This window comes from Trichoderma asperellum, chromosome 4, assembly GCF_020647865.1.
Source record: "Trichoderma asperellum chromosome 4, complete sequence".
Classification (NCBI taxonomy): domain Eukaryota; kingdom Fungi; phylum Ascomycota; class Sordariomycetes; order Hypocreales; family Hypocreaceae; genus Trichoderma; species Trichoderma asperellum.
In genome coordinates this window covers 3,933,705-3,949,062 of record NC_089418.1, presented here as the reverse complement: position 1 = coordinate 3,949,062, position 15,358 = coordinate 3,933,705, and the positions used below count along the sequence as shown (strand labels likewise).

The window sequence follows — 15,358 nt, the reverse complement described above, 5'->3', positions numbered from 1 at the left end:
TTTGTAAGGCGACGCTGCGGGGAATTTTTGTATCACGGCTCTAAGGAGGGTGATAACAACAAATGAGTGTACTTAGCATTGAAATAGTTTCGTCATAAATTTATGCAGTTACACTGCATATATTGGGCTCAAACGCATATGCGTGTGACTGCTCTCGAATGATATATAAGTCATAGAGTGTGGCTTTAGTTTATTTGTCGGCCTCCCACATGTATCTTCGAAGCCAAGCTGGGAGAGATTAATAGCCGGCTGTGCAAATGAACCCGTTGAATGGAATATCCTCATGTATTTAAACCTTCTATTCTCATAATATACGGACCGTAATTCAACTCCTTCTGTCAGAAGCCGGACTTCTTATCCTCATCTTTGCCACTTCACGGCCGACAGTTGCAAATTACGATTAATCATGGAAAATCAAGTTTGCCAAGCCCTCAGACGTGTTGCACAAATAGGCACCCTCTATGATGCGAAATCAGACAAATTTCTACAAGCCTCAATTTTATCTTCCGACCGACTGACCAACTACGTATCGACACAGCCAACTTCTGTCACAGAAATCACTCTCTCCAAATGCGCGTCATACATGGATGTGTTTAAAGATCTTCATATAGATGAAAACACTGCGGTCAATACTCTTGCCGGATACTTGGACCTCCACGGCGCCGCCGTTTTTCTTCGTGATTTCACGCCCAGCAGTGGAGAGTTTCGTGCCGCTATTGTTCATAATGTCTCGACAGTGCAACAGACACTGAACGATATGACTGAAGCATTCAAATCATGTAGCGATTTGACACCTTTGGGGAAAAACGATTGCACTCACGTGGTGACTGGAATCAGTTGGGGTCTGCGGAATATTATCTCAGCAAGTTGTCCCATGTCAAGCAAAGCTGGTCAATCCGAAGAGGGAAATGTTACCTTCCAAAGAGATCTGGATACTTTGACATACGCTATCGAATCTGCCTTTCTCACACTTGAAACAGCACCTGAAATGGAAGTTTGCAGCGAGCTCATGCTCTATACCGATGTCCTTGAAAAAGAAGGTCTCGTGATGAGAGACGTATCGGAAGTATGCAGCTTCATTCGGATCGTGCAAGATCATATTCGACAGGCGAACGGCGGAAAGGGATGGCCAATAGAATACACCTTGCTACCGATCACAGCACTCTCATATATTATATCTGCTCCACTGGGGTTTCATTGTAATTTCATCCCAATCAGGAATGACGATCTCGTTGCCTTTATTCAATTATTCGATGACTTTGGAGCTTGTGCAGCTAGTCTCCAAACTTATTACACATACTTGGCAAGCCACATGATGCACACAAGCAAAGATCACATGAATCAAGTTTTTGCTTCTCTGAAGGCTCTAGAAGAACTTAGAAGTTGGACTATAAATCGGCTTCTTCACGCCTTGCAGGAGGCACGAAAGGGGAAAGGAGGGCCCTCGATGTTGTTTGACTTATATCGGCACGCCACTTCGGGAGACTTTACGGTAGATCATGCGTCCGCCATTGTTGGACAGGAATCTAGCAAGCTTGAATTCATTAGCAACTTTACTGCACAGGGCGCAAAATATTTGGGCCACAATGGGGTTTCTCTGGAAACGGTCAACAAATCTCATAAAGACGCCTCCTATTACGTATTTCATTTCAATTCTGCGTCAATGGACCAAAAAAAGGAATGGAATGATAACTGCGCTTTGTTACTAGAGTTACTGGGACATTCAGATGAGCACTTGCCCGTGTACATTATGGATCATGACGCAACGGACTATCCTTTTTGCCCTGATGCGGGTCCCTGCATCTCTCAATACAAGGGCAAGGATGAGTGTATTCCCGATATCCTCAATCACCGTCAATTTCTGTCCTCAAAATGCTTCGCTCAGTCCTATGGTACGGCTCTAGATACTAATGAGCGTGAACGACCAGTCAAGAGAGCCATCGTTAGGGTACCTTGTCCTAGATCCGAATGCGGCCATAATTCTGTGGAATGGGTCTGTCCAGTATGCTTTGCCGCGATTGAATACGGATTCAGCGATAGATTCTTCTACTGCGTATGTGGCCGTGGCGCCTACAGTACATTTGAGTTCAAATGTAATGATCTTAAACACGGGAACACCTATGAGAAATATAATGCAAAAGAGCTTCATGAACTGTTGACTGGACTCGATCAGTCTGACTTTATCAACATTCTCATTCTCGGAGAAACTGGAGTGGGAAAGTCAACATTTATCAATGCGTTTGTCAATTACTTGACTTACTCAACACTAGATGAGGCCAAAGACGCAGATGAGCTCACATCTGTGATTCCATGCTCTTTCTCTCTCCAACACATGGACAGAGAAAACTTGTCTGCTGGAATTCAAGAATACAATGTCAAGGTTGGCGCTCGTGATGATGAGGCAGATGGTTCAACAGGAAAGTCGGCAACACAGAAGTCATCTGTGTATTCGGTCACAATCGGGACAAAGACATACCGGTTGATTGATACTCCAGGTATTGGAGATACAAGGGGCCACTCTTACGATAAGGAGAACATGGCCGATATTCTAAACACGATTAGCAGCTACGATGAACTACATGGCATCCTGGTCCTTGTCAAATCTAATAACGCTCGTCTTACCGTTACTTTTAGATATTGTGTTAAGGAATTGCTCACCCATATACACCGCAGTGCAGCCAATATTATGGCCTTCGGTTTCACTAATACGCGCATCTCCAACTACGCACCTGGGGATACGTTTAAACCACTCAAGTCACTGCTTGATGAGCATTTGGACATTCCTATTACGCTCTCCACTTCAACTACATACTGTTTTGACTCTGAAAGCTTTCGCTACCTCGCGGCGTATAGACAGAAAGTACCAGTATCTAATGAAGAAGAGTTCCGCAGAAGTTGGGATCACTCAAGAAAAGAGGCGTATAGACTTCTCCACTACTTCGCATCAACATCACCTCATTCTGTTGTCAGCACCCTGAGCCTTAACGGAGCGCGGAAGCTAATATTGGAATTGACAAAACCCATGGCGAACATTGCGGAATGTATCAGAAAAAGCATCAAGCTAGCCGAAAATCAGAAGATGGAGTTGAAAGACACAAGATTGACAGCAGCGAATCTTCGTAAGAGGCTTCGCTTTGAAAAGATTCAATTCTTAGCTAAAAAGCTAGACAGGCCTCGCACAGTTTGCAAAAATATTTATTGTTGTGACTTCAAAGATAGCGGTGTTGGGGATGGGGCGGTTGTCACCATTTATAAGACGCACTGCCACCGCATCTGCTCTCTGCGAAATGTCAAGGAAGATGTGGTCGCCGATCCAGGCCTTATTCGCTGCACGGCTTTTGGTGGCGCAAATGTTTGCCGTCATTGTCACCACCGATGGCAAGAGCATTTACATATTCTTTTCGAGTTATCAGAGACCAAAGTTCAAGTCACGGACACTGAAATCGAAAGGCAGTTGAAGGCCAACGCAGACGATGTAACGCTACGGCAAACAACCATCACTAGGCTCGATCAAAATATTGAAGAGTATAAGCAAGAGCTCGACGAGGTTCGACGCGCTGCAGCTCGATTTTGTCTTTTTTTGAAAAAGAATTCCATCACGTACATTAATGACGCTACATTGGAATATCTAGACATTCTCATCCAAGATGAAAAGGTTGCTGTTGAAGCCGCAAGAGAGAGAGGTTTCCTTACAAACACGAAACGCCTGGAGGCATTGCACGAGGACAGGCGGATCCACCTCCAGCTAGTTGAGACGTTCCAGCAGAATATGAGTGAGCCCACTTGTCCAGACGATATGCTTCTTGACGAACAAGGAGTTGACGCTCTGGTGAAAAAATTGTATAAGCTGGAGCATTTTGGCAAGAACTTGGAGCATGTTAAATATGTCATAACTTCTTCGCTAAAAGAGACGTCTCGTGAGCGGCCATACCGCGTACAAGCATCTGGTCGAAACAGATACAGTGCAATGGGTTATGGGAAACGAACCTATGACCAGAAAAGGGGGGCACCGCAAGAGAGGCATTCATCGTCTTTTTCAACAAACAAAGGCCGCAAAATGAGAGATGATGGCGGCCATGGATGGAGCATGGAGCTAATGTCACGATCTGTTAATCCGGAACTTTCATTTGCTGAAGTGGCCCGCCACGGTTCTTCATACGTACAGACACCAAAAATGATTCTCAGTCGCGTAAAGTCGTGGTGGAGATAATCACATGTACAAGTGCATAGCTGACGCAAATTTAGGCTGGGCAGTTGATATAGGACTTATAATTGACATATAATCTACGTCGTTTGGTAAAATGATGATGAGGGCTCCTACACTGGCTGCAATTATAACCTCATTCGCTCTTTTCGGCAGAATAATCCGACGTAGCTGTGTTAAAAATGAGCTGTAATAAGTGGATAAAGCGATGTATAATGTGTAAAAAGAGCAGTTTTGGGCGAAATATTAAAAGAGGGGGCGTGTAAAGAGGAATTAAATATACTCTTCAAGTTTCTCTTTTCGATTTAATCAGCTAACGCTTCCTCAATGTATACTAATCAACTATTGCTAGAAATTACGATATCGAATATGAGAAGCAGACAGCCGGAAATCGTCAAGGCGGTAGAAATCTTGAGACAAAAAGTCATTAATTTTTTTTTCACCATTAAATTTTGTACATGACATTCTATATTTACATGCAATCATCTTTTTAGCCGGAAACAAAAACAATTCAGGACGTATACCTAGTAGCACTAGCCGGCGGGATACGATCTTACAAGTTTATCCAAATTGCAAAAAACACTCGCAACCCTACGTAATCTTGTATCAAATAAATCATTGATTGTGATTCCTTCAACATCAAGCTTTAAATGCTCATTAAATAAATATTATCAACGATCTCATCCCTATGTAGGGCGATATGAGTAAGTAGCGGCACTAACACTAGCACATTGTAGATCGAAGGAACATAGCTAGAACAGATGGAAGAATTATCAGTGATTAACTTATGTATACATGTATTTAGGCAATTATTGTTGTCAGGGCTATTATCCACGATGCCAATTCTAACATATTTATAATCTTTTCCACACCTCTCGCTTACGATATGCATGCTTACTTATCATTTGGCTCACATGTGGCTCCCATACAGCATACGTTGCAAGCCATCGGGCCTATCAAGATGTTTACAAGATTAGCGAGGTTGCATCATCGTTCACCATCACAACTGAACTCAGGAATCTAAAAATAACTTGGATTAGTATTAACGGAGTCATCAGCCAAATTATCCTTAAATGGAAAGCCAAGAGCTGTTGCATATCCAGCCCGGAGTTTTGGATTATTCCCTGCATTAACTATATCTGGCCGTACGTTTTCATGGCCAGATCGTAGACAAATGACCGGTTGATGTAGTGATTTATGCTTTCATATCAGTTTGGCATATTATGAGAGGTGCGGGTAAAATATTTTTCTTTAGGCTTAATTTAATATCAACTCAATAATATGGTGCTTCAATCTCAAAATGCGCGGGGTCTGCAGCAAAAATACTCAGAAAACAATCCGTTAAAACAACTGGTATAACAGGATTTTATTCGACAAATTATGTCGGAATATAGAGTTATAATGAACAAATTCACGCTCTGCTATCCGCCAAGACTAGAAAGTTTATTATTCTTGTAGCTTAAACAACATAAGCTTACTGTAACCTTCCCAATCCGGACAGTATACTAAACATAACGAAGCTTGCTCTCTTGCCAATCGGGGCAACTGACTATCCGGAGACAAATTGAATAAATCGTATTTAGTTTATACCAGTTGTGATATTAGAGTCTTGTGAACATATATATATATATATATATATATGTTATTTGTTTCCAACTTGACCACTTCTTTTCCGACTTCCAGTACAGCCCAATCTCATCACAAGCCTTTCCACAATGCAGTTAACAACCGCCATCTTCACCACCCTCTGCCTCGCGCTCTCCGCAAAGGCCGATTCAGCAATCTGCTTCCCAGTCCCTGGACAGCCCAGCACCGTTCCCCAGTCTACCTTAGACCTCGACTCCCAAACCAAGCTCAACTGGGCGGCCACTCTTTGCTCCCAGCTTACTTTCCCATCCGACGGATTACAAACCGCCGTGACATCGCTCGCCGACGGCATCAAGGGAGATGACGGCAAGCTCTACGGTCTAGAGGTGGTAAGTATATATATTTATATTTTCCAACGGCTCTCAATAAGTCGATGTACTAATGTATCAACGATAGGCTGTCCACGACATCCAAACCGAGGATAACTGCAACGTATGTTTCGTTTACCCCCCTGCTACTTAGGAATCCAACTGACATGGAAACAAAATTATACAGGTTAACGCCAATGCCCTGCTCGGAACTCTCGGCTGCCCAGGCGGCGGTCTCTTGACTCTGAGCGGCCCTCTTGAACAGTGGTCATACATCACCGCGCTCAACTAAGGATGTGGCAGTTAGTGATCTAATACAGCTGCAAGATCTCATCACTTGGTTGTTACATTCAGTAGAGGGACGAGCTAACATGAGTTGTTACAAATTCGTTTAGTTTTGCCAACAGATTATTATAGAGTAAATCTAAGACGACTCCTCCAATACAACAAGAATTGAGAGCCCACAGATCATCTTAAAAACGTGTATCAGATCTCTCACCAATAGTTCATATATCTCAATTGCACAACCCCTGTCAATAACAACAAATCCGATATGGTGTAGTGGCTAACATCGCTCGCTCTCATGAAGATCCGAGCAGCCCTGGGTTCGATTCCCAGTATCGGAGACATGAAATGATTTCTTTTTTGTGATTTTTCACACTCATTCTTTCTTTCTTTTCTCCGCTTTTCTTTTTTGGCTCTTTTTCTTCCTTTCAAGCTAGTACCACTTTTCCCTATGTATTAGCTTGCATTGTGCAATCAAACACTTTCCTTTTTCCACTTATTTTTACCACTCCACTATTCAACTCCACTCAACTCTCATGGAAATTTTCAAGAGGTTATCTACCACTTCACGCTCCTACATCTCAACGAGTCAAGCGACAACCATCGCTCAACTCAACACATCCGATATGGTGTAGTGGCTAACATCGCTCGCTCTCAACTTCTGTTGAAGCACCGAGCAGCCCTGGGTTCGATTCCCAGTATCGGAGACTTCAACTTTTGCAGTATTTTTTTTTTTTTTTTTTTTTTTTTTTTTTTTTTTTTTGGCTGCGGGTCTTACTCTTCCTTTTTGTCAGAGCTATATCTATTACTTACTTTATTTACATTGAGGCCGACTATTATTCACAGGGCTACCCACTAGCCAACATGTCATGTCACAAAAGCAAGAGGCACACACAAATTCTTCTAAATAATTCTTATTGAATTGAAATAAAAGTCAAACTTTACTCCAGGTAGCAACATATCAGCGTCTTTAAGATCGCAGTGCTTATCCCTTTCATACCCAAAGCTAACTATAATCCCTCCTCAGTGGCCCGTTTGGCCAAACCTTCAGCTGTTCTGTATGCTTCTTTTGTGCACGCAAAACGTCTCAAGTGCAAATGAGAAAGGAGTAGAATGAAAAAAAAAATCTTAATACACAAGGCAACCCTTTTAATCATTAAAACTGCCGAAATCTTTTCGTAAAATCGTTAAAACAAGTGTAGTGGTGAATGGGGTAAAGTGTTGATAACAATGCAAAGACGTCTTTTATCGTCTTTCCTTGGGGAGGTTCTGTCATTCTTTATTTCTTGATTTATTCTTGGAATCCCTGGTAATCAAGGTTCCAGCAATCCATCTGTTGGAAGATGTCTGGCTGTGTAGCCTGGGAGAAGCCCAGGTTGGCACTTGGCATCTCTGTAAACAGAGACTGGAAAACGGTTGTCTTGTCTAGTGACGCTGGGAACAGTTGGAAGTCGGCGCCGTCAGAAGCAAAAGACTCATCAAAGCCCTCATCGACTTCACGTAGTGAGGTTGGTGTGTACAAAACCGCGTTCTGCTGTGCGTTGGGAGAGAACTCCTGCTGCTGTGCCATGGCGGGGATGGTAGCACAGGGTTGTGGCTGGGTGTGGTAGATTGGCATCTGTTGAGGCATCATTTTGCTGTAGACTTGCTCGGGGGTGGGAAGCTGAGCAGGGATCTGGACGTGGGCAGCGTAGATATCCTCATCGTTGATGATAAAGGTGGAGCCGTTCTGGTAGGGTGGGTACTGCTCGTACGAGGATGCTGCAGAAGAAGGAGAAGGATTCTCAAGAGCAAGGTCCATGGCATCAATGGTCTCAGGCTGCATGCCGTAGGTGGCCAGCCAATCCGCCTCGGCGGGGTAAAGAGGGAAATCATTGGTCATGATCTGAGCGCCCTCCTGTGGAGGCGTGGGGACGCTGTAGGAGGGGGTGGTAGAAGGAGTAGAGACGCTGGCGAGAGGAGGAGTCTGCTGGGCGACAGAGCCGTTGTGGCTGGGGGCCTTCTTGCCGTTGGTCTTGGTGCGGACATAGGTCCATCCGTGTGCCTTCTCCATGTGCTGCTTGCAGTTTGACTCACGCTTCGACTTGTAGGGGCAGGGCTTGAACAGGCACTCGAACATGGCAGGGGCATCTGAGTGCTTGTCGTTGATGTGGCGGTCCATCTCCTTCTCGGTGGGCCAGCCATAATCGTGGTACTTGCAAGTGGGGAAGGGGCACTTCCAGGGACGAGAGTGAGTCTTCTCGTGCTTGGTGAGGTCGCAGGGGCGCTTGAACTCCTTGGTGCAGCCAGGCTCGCGGCACTTCTTGGGAGCCAGCTCCTCGGGGCTGGCGTTCTTCTTCCGGCGGGCCATGGACCGCATGATTTCCTCCTCATCCTCACGCTGCTGGCTCAGGGAGCGCTTCATGGGTGCGGGAGATTCGGCCATGTCTACTACCTTTCCAGTGGCCATTGAAATGGCGGTGCCGTCTTTTCTGATACGGACAAGCTCAGCAGGGCGGCCATTCTCGGCGATGCCACCATAGAGTCTGACCTCGTCAGATCTTGGCGGGGCGTTAGTAGGGCTCTCTACATTGATGAGAGGAATAAAGCATGGTACATACTGGTCAATATCCATGTCGTCGGCAAGGCTGCCCTTTTCCTTGATGGCAGCGAGCTGCTTGCCATACTGGTAAATTTGCTCCTTCAAGTCGATAAAGTATCCGTTAGTGTAAGGTCGGTCGCCGGGCCGGATTTGTTCGCGGTCGGTCAAATATTCGACAGTCGCCTGGATGCATCGGACGGACGTGAGGCAGAAATCAAGGTACAAGGCGGCGGACTTGGCCTTCTCCTTTTGACGTAACAACCGATAAGCATCACCCCAAACACCATCATCAGTCAGAAGTCGACTTACCGGTGCCATGAAGATCAAGGTCTTTTCGAGATCTCGCAGGCAAATAATTTCCTTGGATCGAATGCGTCGAGGCACATCCAAAATAATGGGTTCAAAATCCTTGAGTGTGGGTTTCTCCAGGAGAGGACGGAGAGTGTGTTCGCGGATGCGGTTGATAGCCCGAGGGCTGAGGCTGGGAAGCATTGCGGTGGTGCTAGAGGCAGCCGACCTGGTGAGGGCGGATACCTGGGGCTTCTTGGTATAGTCTGTGGCAGCGGCCTTTTCGTTTGTAGAGGCGGCCGAACTGCCAATGCCGCTGTCAGAGGCATGGTTTCGTGAGCGTCGAACGGAGCGAGGGCGCAGAACCCGTCGCTCCATGGCGGGGTCGACAACAGGCATCTCGAGGAAGCCACGAGGAACAGGCAGGCTTGTGTCCCGAAGGGTCTGGCTTCGGGGGCTCTTGTCGGACAGGGAGAGGTCCTTTGCTTTGGAGAGGGCCTCGTCGATGTCGTTCAGAGTCAGGGCAATACGACGCCGGCTGGCATCGACCACATCATCAAAGTCTGATTGGGATCTCTCAAGCCTGGGAGGAACGAAGTCGTCGTTGGAAGAAGTGGGAGATGTAGGAGAGTGGAAGGTGGCACCCTTGCGAAGGATGGCAGCCGTCTTAAGTGAAAGATCATGTTCGCAATCGGTTCCCAGGCGAGTCACCGGAGCCCGTCTGCGGGGGTTTGGGAGGGACATGGCGGCTTAGATCTGGATTTTCCTTCCCTGGGTGGGGAAGAAGATTGATGAGATATGGCCACAAGAGTCCTATCCACGTAGCAACAAGCGGTTAGCTTCCTTGTCGACAGAAGAAGAGGTCGATGTAGCAATGAGGCTCTAATGGAGGGTCGACAGGCGTGTGAGTCACAAGCCCGAAGATAGACGAGGGCTATGCCTGAGGCGATGAGGGCCAGCAGGGAAGAGAAGGCCAGATATATGAGAAAGAAGAAAAGTAAAACCTTACCAATGAATAGGCTCGATCCGAATGGACAGTCCTAGCCCACAGTGTGTTGGACGGGCAAGCGAGCCAGTGCAAATGTCAATGCGAGACGAGCGAAGCTCAGGCAATCAATCTCGAGCAGAGCGCTTTCAATTGTATCCGGGGTTAACGGCTCCTATGCTAGAACAGGCTGGATATGCGAGAGACGCCGATGCTGGAGTGATGGCGACTCGAGAGGGTTGTTTTGACGAGAACAAAGAGAGGCGCGAAGTATGCAGCAGAGAAGATGCAAACAGGACTCAACGAGGACGGGGCGTAAATTGGATATATGGACGCAAGGACCCGGGACACACGGGGATGGGAAAAGAGGGTGGGCGCGAGAGGGACCGAGATACAACTCCAGGGAGTGGAGAGGACCGGGGAGGGGCGTGGATTGGGGCAGTAACTAGGCCTGATGCACGCAAGCACGAGTCCAGAATGCGACAAGGCACAAACGAAGCAGCAAGGACAGAAACGAGGACGAGGTCGAGGTCGAGGTCGAGGTCGAGGGGAGGACGAGAAGAAGACGAGAGAGAGGCTTGGAGACGGATTAGAAACCAGTCCGGACTCAGCCCACCGCAGGCTGCTGCCTAACAGGCGTCCCTGTTTGGGCCTAGCGCAGGTGTGGGCTGAGGCGTAAGCGCTGCGGAGGACGAGCATCCCTGCCCACTGAGGCCGCTGGCGGTACCTGGCGGTAGGGAGAGCCGCAACGGTACTCGCCGCACTAACAGCGCGCTCAGGCCAGAGCGGTGCCACCGGCCTAGTGCGGCGCCGGCGCTGTGCTATGGGGGCCCGGGCGCTGGCAGCATCAAGGCAAGGGAGCAGCGACGATGCTGGCCTGCGCTGCGGCGAGCAGACGGGGGGCTTGTGCCACTGATAGCGACTCAGGTCGCGACGCTATCGCGGGCGACAGCCGTGTCTCTGGTCCCGTGTATTCCGGCTCGGAAATCAGCAGCACAGTACTTCGCGCTTCGCACTCAAAGCCCCCCGGTACCTGTCTTCTGCGATCCGGCCCAGCTTCCCCGGAGAGTCAGAAGTCAGAAACCCAAATCCTGCTGTGCTCCGCCGTTGTAAATACCAAGCGAGTCCGACTCACTACTCATGCTAGTAAAACTCCCTAATATTGCGCTGGGCGAAAAGGACAGCTATTATTGCCGTTGTCGGTCAAGGTCGAATTTCCGACGACTCTGGCGCGTTTCCACGTAATACGGTCAAGCAGGCTCCTCTTCTTCCTCCTTCTCCTCCTCCTCCTCCTCCTCCTCTTCTTGCTGCTTGCCCAACAGCTTCAGGGTGGTGACCGCCAAAAAACGATGCACAGGGCACGCAAAAGCCCACTCGTGTGACAGTTGGTGACGTGCCGACAGTGCGAGCTCCAGCACCACCGCGGCGTCCATGAGCCTATCGTGAAGCCTCGCGCCTGTGCAGGGATCAGTGGCTGGCCGTTGTTGGTCTGCGCGACCCGCAAAAAAAAAATAAAGGGCACACCAACAATGCCCGCCTATTGCTTCATGTTCCTTGCTCGTCTCTCCTCCCTTGCATATGCGATTTTGCGCTGCCACTCTGCAGAGCGCTATCAGTCGTACCAGTAGGATTAGTTCCAAAGCTGTTCCCACATGCCCAACCTGCCGCAGGCTCTTTTCTGCGACTGAGCCACCGCTGTTTGGTGAAAGTCCAAGAAGTGATGGAGCCCACCCATCCGGGTACCTTTTGCGGGCGAATTGCAGCGGCAGCCAGAGGTTGACAACGCAGCAATGCCCTGCACTACATGAGGTTTCTTGCGTTAAATTACAGGTCTTAATTAGCTCGTAGTCGGATTTTAGCCGACTGATTGGTTTCTCCTACCGTTTGCATCAATGGTCTATCACCATTCCTACGACCGTTTTCCCGGTCTTTAATTATTGGTTAATGGCAAGGCTGCTAAAGGAGCTCGGCTGTCGGAAAGGATGATGATGAAATGATGTGTAGCAACATCTTCGATCGGCCTAAATTCAGCTAACCCCTTTGGCGGGTGGAAGAAACAACCAAAGAAGACGAAAGTAGGAATTTTTACTCCGCAGCCTGTATAAAGTTGACGGGCACCAGGATCATAGATCACACAACTCAAGGGTAGGCTGGGATTAGCCAGATCGCCAGCGGCACGAGCGCATTACGAGCGTTTAGGAACGATTCAGCTGTTACAAAAAAAAAATCTATTTTAGGTTCATCTAGATAATGGTTCTTTTTTTTTTTTTTTTTTTTTTTTTTTTTTTTTTTTTTTTTTTTTTTTTTTTTTTTTTTTTTTTTTTCTCCTGGTCGCATGGACTCGAACAAAAAATGAAGCTGCCTGGAAGACAAGAATATAATAATTTCGGTGCCTTGAGTTTAAAGGGGCGTGTATATCGCCAAAAGCTCAGAAATACGACTGCCTGAAGTATGGAGTCGTAAGGAGAGAAGATGGGACACGCAAGCACATTGCGTGCCGAATTCATCACCCTTGTCGTTTCCATGCGTTCAGCTGAAAATCAAAAAGCAGACGAGATCAAAAACAAAAAGGTCTGAGATTGCATCACCAGCCCACGCAAGCAGGGTATGCAGATATAGTAGCAACGTCCATGTGGCCATATCGCGTTAGAACAAACCGTCGAGACAAACCCAAAAACCGTCCAGAAGAGCCGCATTGCCCAAAAACTTCAGTTCCCGGCACTTTTACCGGGGCCCTTTTGGACGAGCTTGTGAAGGCAGCCGCATTTTGACATCCCCGCTTTCTGTCTTTGCCCAATAGCTGAGGTCAACTCATTACTGCATATCCCGGACTTCACATGTGCCACGATCATGTATGTCATATGTACGAGGGGGGCGACTAATCGGCGCCGTATTGAGGGGAGAAGCGCTGCTGGGGTCTGGCGAGCTAAGCTTGGAATTTGGGTGCCTTAGCAGGCTGCTCGATATGAAGATGCGTGATTGGCCGAGCCAAACGCTCAAAGTACTGCCTACATGCAGCTTTGGAAAAAAGTACCTTCTGGTTGGCAAAAAGACAAAAAGCCGGAAAGAACAGAAGAGGGGAAAAGCGAAATTGATGACTTGTTTCTCGCATCCTTTGGGCCTGTATGCATATTGTAGTGATACTCTGCGCTTATACGACAGAGCTGTGACAATGGGGAGACAGCAAGGCGCTGGCCAATGACCAAGCCCTCGTACAAGGACATGTACTCCGTACAGTATCATGCAGACTCTACTGTACAGTAACTCCCTGCTCCCTGTGGTCACATTCGCTTTTTTGACGGAGCCCATTATGCAGGACAGCGAAGCCGAGAGCGCGCATCGATCTGCGGCGAGACCTAGGGAATGAGTCAAGCCCGAGAAGCTGCACCTCCCAAACCCCTTCGTGTCTAGCAACCGGCTGCTCCAGCCCTACGTGTGGATCGAAAGCGACGTGCCTCAGGTTCAAGTGGTATTGGCCGGAATTTGACGTGCATCACACCGGTGGATAGTAGATATTAGATAGTGGTGGTGAGAGAGGCGGGAGCAGAGGGCGAGGGCACTCTGGCGCCTATCCAAGGGATACGCAGAATTCCCAAGAAACTACGATTACTGTTGCTGCATGTACTCCGCAGAGCTGCATCTGCGCGAGTCTGACAGTGGGAACGAACGAGTGAGTGAATGGGATAACAAGGGAGTTTTGGACATGCATTACTACCCAGCCGTCGTGTCCAACAATAGCAGCGCAATGCGTAGGTACCGTTTGCTGCTGGGCGCGGCGAGCAGCAGATGTGGCCGGCCGTGTACCCCATCCGCACTTCATACAGTGCATACCTACATACCTACTGCACCCATTACTACTACATACTGTACTATTGTATTTTCCAAGGCCAAGACCCGGATCGAACCCGGACGGACCTGATAGAGCAAGACGGCTACTTCTCTGCCGATCTTGCTTTTTGGTCACCTGCTCAGCGAGCGGCAGACAACAGCAGCGTCAAGACTCGGCACCATTCATCCCGACCAGAGAAAGCCAAACAAGAGAACTTGCAGAAAGCCAGCAGCACGCAACTTGACTGGCTTTTCTGATAGGCGGGAACATGACACAGAGTGACTCTGCTGGCCATTTTCGGCCATTGCCCAAACGGGACTAGCCCACCAATGAGAACAGGAATTGTGGTGGGCCCACATCAGAACAGAACTGGGGGGGCTTTGATCTTCGAGTTCATGCGTCCCTGGCCTGGTCTGTCAACCGGCCAAAGTCCCTTGTTCCTCATGTTTCCGAGACTTGCAAATTTGCGGCTCCGTTCTATGCCCACTGCCGCTTAAGTCTTCCAGCCTGTTAATTGGACCCATCGCCGCCGCCGCTTGGTATGGCGTGACAAAATACCACCACCGCCTGTCGTATACCGGGCTTTGGGTGGCGGTGTTTTCATTTACACGAAGCATCGAAGGGGTCACTGATCTGGGAACTATGGCATTTGTAATAATAACGCGCGTGTGCTTGGGCTCTTTGCTCTTTCAATGCTTTGAAGCTGTTGATATGATTGGCAACGCTGGGAGATATGTAGAGATTATAAGCGCGGGTTTTGGAGGGTAACTTTGACTGGCGTTCAAATACCTTGACCCTTGCTGTTTGAAGCTTTTGACTTTCGAATCTTTGAGTTGCAATAATCGCTCGACATCTATCTCAGCTGTATATATATATATATTGTTTGTTTGTTTCTGACACGGCTATGTAAGTTTCAGCTTAGCCGAGTCAAGGCCAAGCTCAACTGTATCGCCAACACCAGTAAACGACATTGAGGGTTCCATGCCAGTGACGTAGCTAGAAGGGTGACACGGTAGTTGTAATAGGATGAGGGAAAAAAGAACACTCAATGAGGAAACAAAGGCTTTGGAGGTAGTTGTGTGACTCAACTATTTCATCTCTGTTGCCAGCCAGGCCACGTGTAAACTTCCCAGAGTTTTAAAAACTGGTTGCGAGCTAGGGTCTATTCAACCATCTCCCTCTATATGGACGTAAATCTACCTTCCAGTGACAGTTGAAGAAGTTTAAGCCC

The 15,358-nt window shown here is 47.9% G+C and overlaps 4 protein-coding genes and 2 non-coding genes across 6 annotated transcripts; 4 read left to right on the top strand and 2 right to left on the bottom strand.

Annotated features, from left to right (window-relative positions):
* The first annotated feature begins 239 nt into the window (after positions 1–239).
* Positions 240–4,745, top strand: TrAFT101_007685 (uncharacterized protein). The gene has a single exon (XM_024908436.2). The coding sequence runs from the start codon at positions 407–409 to the stop codon at positions 4,208–4,210; it is 3,804 nt and encodes a 1,267-aa protein (XP_024759214.1). The 5' UTR covers positions 240–406; the 3' UTR covers positions 4,211–4,745.
* A 1,148-nt stretch (positions 4,746–5,893) lies between these two features.
* On the top strand, positions 5,894–6,623 carry TrAFT101_007684 (uncharacterized protein). The gene is made up of 3 exons (XM_024906854.2): positions 5,894–6,180; positions 6,248–6,283; positions 6,347–6,623. Exons 1-3 carry the CDS (start codon positions 5,920–5,922, stop codon positions 6,449–6,451), a joined length of 402 nt encoding a protein of 133 aa, XP_024759215.1. The 5' UTR covers positions 5,894–5,919; the 3' UTR covers positions 6,452–6,623.
* Positions 6,624–6,706: 83 nt separating this feature from the next.
* On the top strand, positions 6,707–6,785 carry TrAFT101_007683. Its single transcript has one exon. It is a non-coding gene; the product is annotated as a tRNA-Glu (tRNA).
* Positions 6,786–7,064: 279 nt separating this feature from the next.
* TrAFT101_007682 lies at positions 7,065–7,151 on the top strand. The gene has a single exon. It is a non-coding gene; the product is annotated as a tRNA-Glu (tRNA).
* Positions 7,152–7,349: 198 nt separating this feature from the next.
* Positions 7,350–10,221, bottom strand: ACE1 (copper-binding transcription factor). Its single transcript, XM_066128119.1, has 3 exons — positions 9,335–10,221; positions 9,045–9,271; positions 7,350–8,984 (listed from the first exon to the last, which is right to left on the bottom strand). The coding sequence occupies exons 1-3, from the start codon at positions 10,055–10,057 to the stop codon at positions 7,736–7,738; spliced, it is 2,199 nt and encodes a 732-aa protein (XP_065984235.1). The 5' UTR covers positions 10,058–10,221; the 3' UTR covers positions 7,350–7,735.
* Positions 10,222–11,548: 1,327 nt separating this feature from the next.
* Positions 11,549–11,731, bottom strand: TrAFT101_007680 (uncharacterized protein; the record flags this gene model as incomplete). The annotated part of the gene is made up of 1 exon (XM_066128118.1): positions 11,549–11,731. The coding sequence occupies one exon, from the start codon at positions 11,729–11,731 to the stop codon at positions 11,549–11,551; it is 183 nt and encodes a 60-aa protein (XP_065984234.1).
* Between the last annotated feature and the right edge of the window lie 3,627 nt (positions 11,732–15,358).

What these genes read in the sequence shown, in the direction of transcription:
- TrAFT101_007685 (XM_024908436.2), top strand. Translation starts at nt 407, where the DNA reads ATGGAAAATCAAGTTTGCCAAGCCCTCAGACGTGTTGCACAAATAGGC.
- TrAFT101_007684 (XM_024906854.2), top strand. Translation starts at nt 5,920, where the DNA reads ATGCAGTTAACAACCGCCATCTTCACCACCCTCTGCCTCGCGCTCTCC. An exon ending in AGCTCTACGGTCTAGAGGTG is followed by an intron (nt 6,181 to 6,247) that starts GTAAGTATATAT and finishes TATCAACGATAG; the next exon opens with GCTGTCCACGACATCCAAAC. An exon ending in AAACCGAGGATAACTGCAAC is followed by an intron (nt 6,284 to 6,346) that starts GTATGTTTCGTT and finishes AAAATTATACAG; the next exon opens with GTTAACGCCAATGCCCTGCT.
- ACE1 (XM_066128119.1), bottom strand. Translation starts at nt 10,057, where the DNA reads ATGTCCCTCCCAAACCCCCGCAGACGGGCTCCGGTGACTCGCCTGGGA. An exon ending in CCTTGATCTTCATGGCACCG is followed by an intron (nt 9,272 to 9,334) that starts GTAAGTCGACTT and finishes TTACGTCAAAAG; the next exon opens with GAGAAGGCCAAGTCCGCCGC. An exon ending in GACGACATGGATATTGACCA is followed by an intron (nt 8,985 to 9,044) that starts GTATGTACCATG and finishes CGCCCCGCCAAG; the next exon opens with ATCTGACGAGGTCAGACTCT.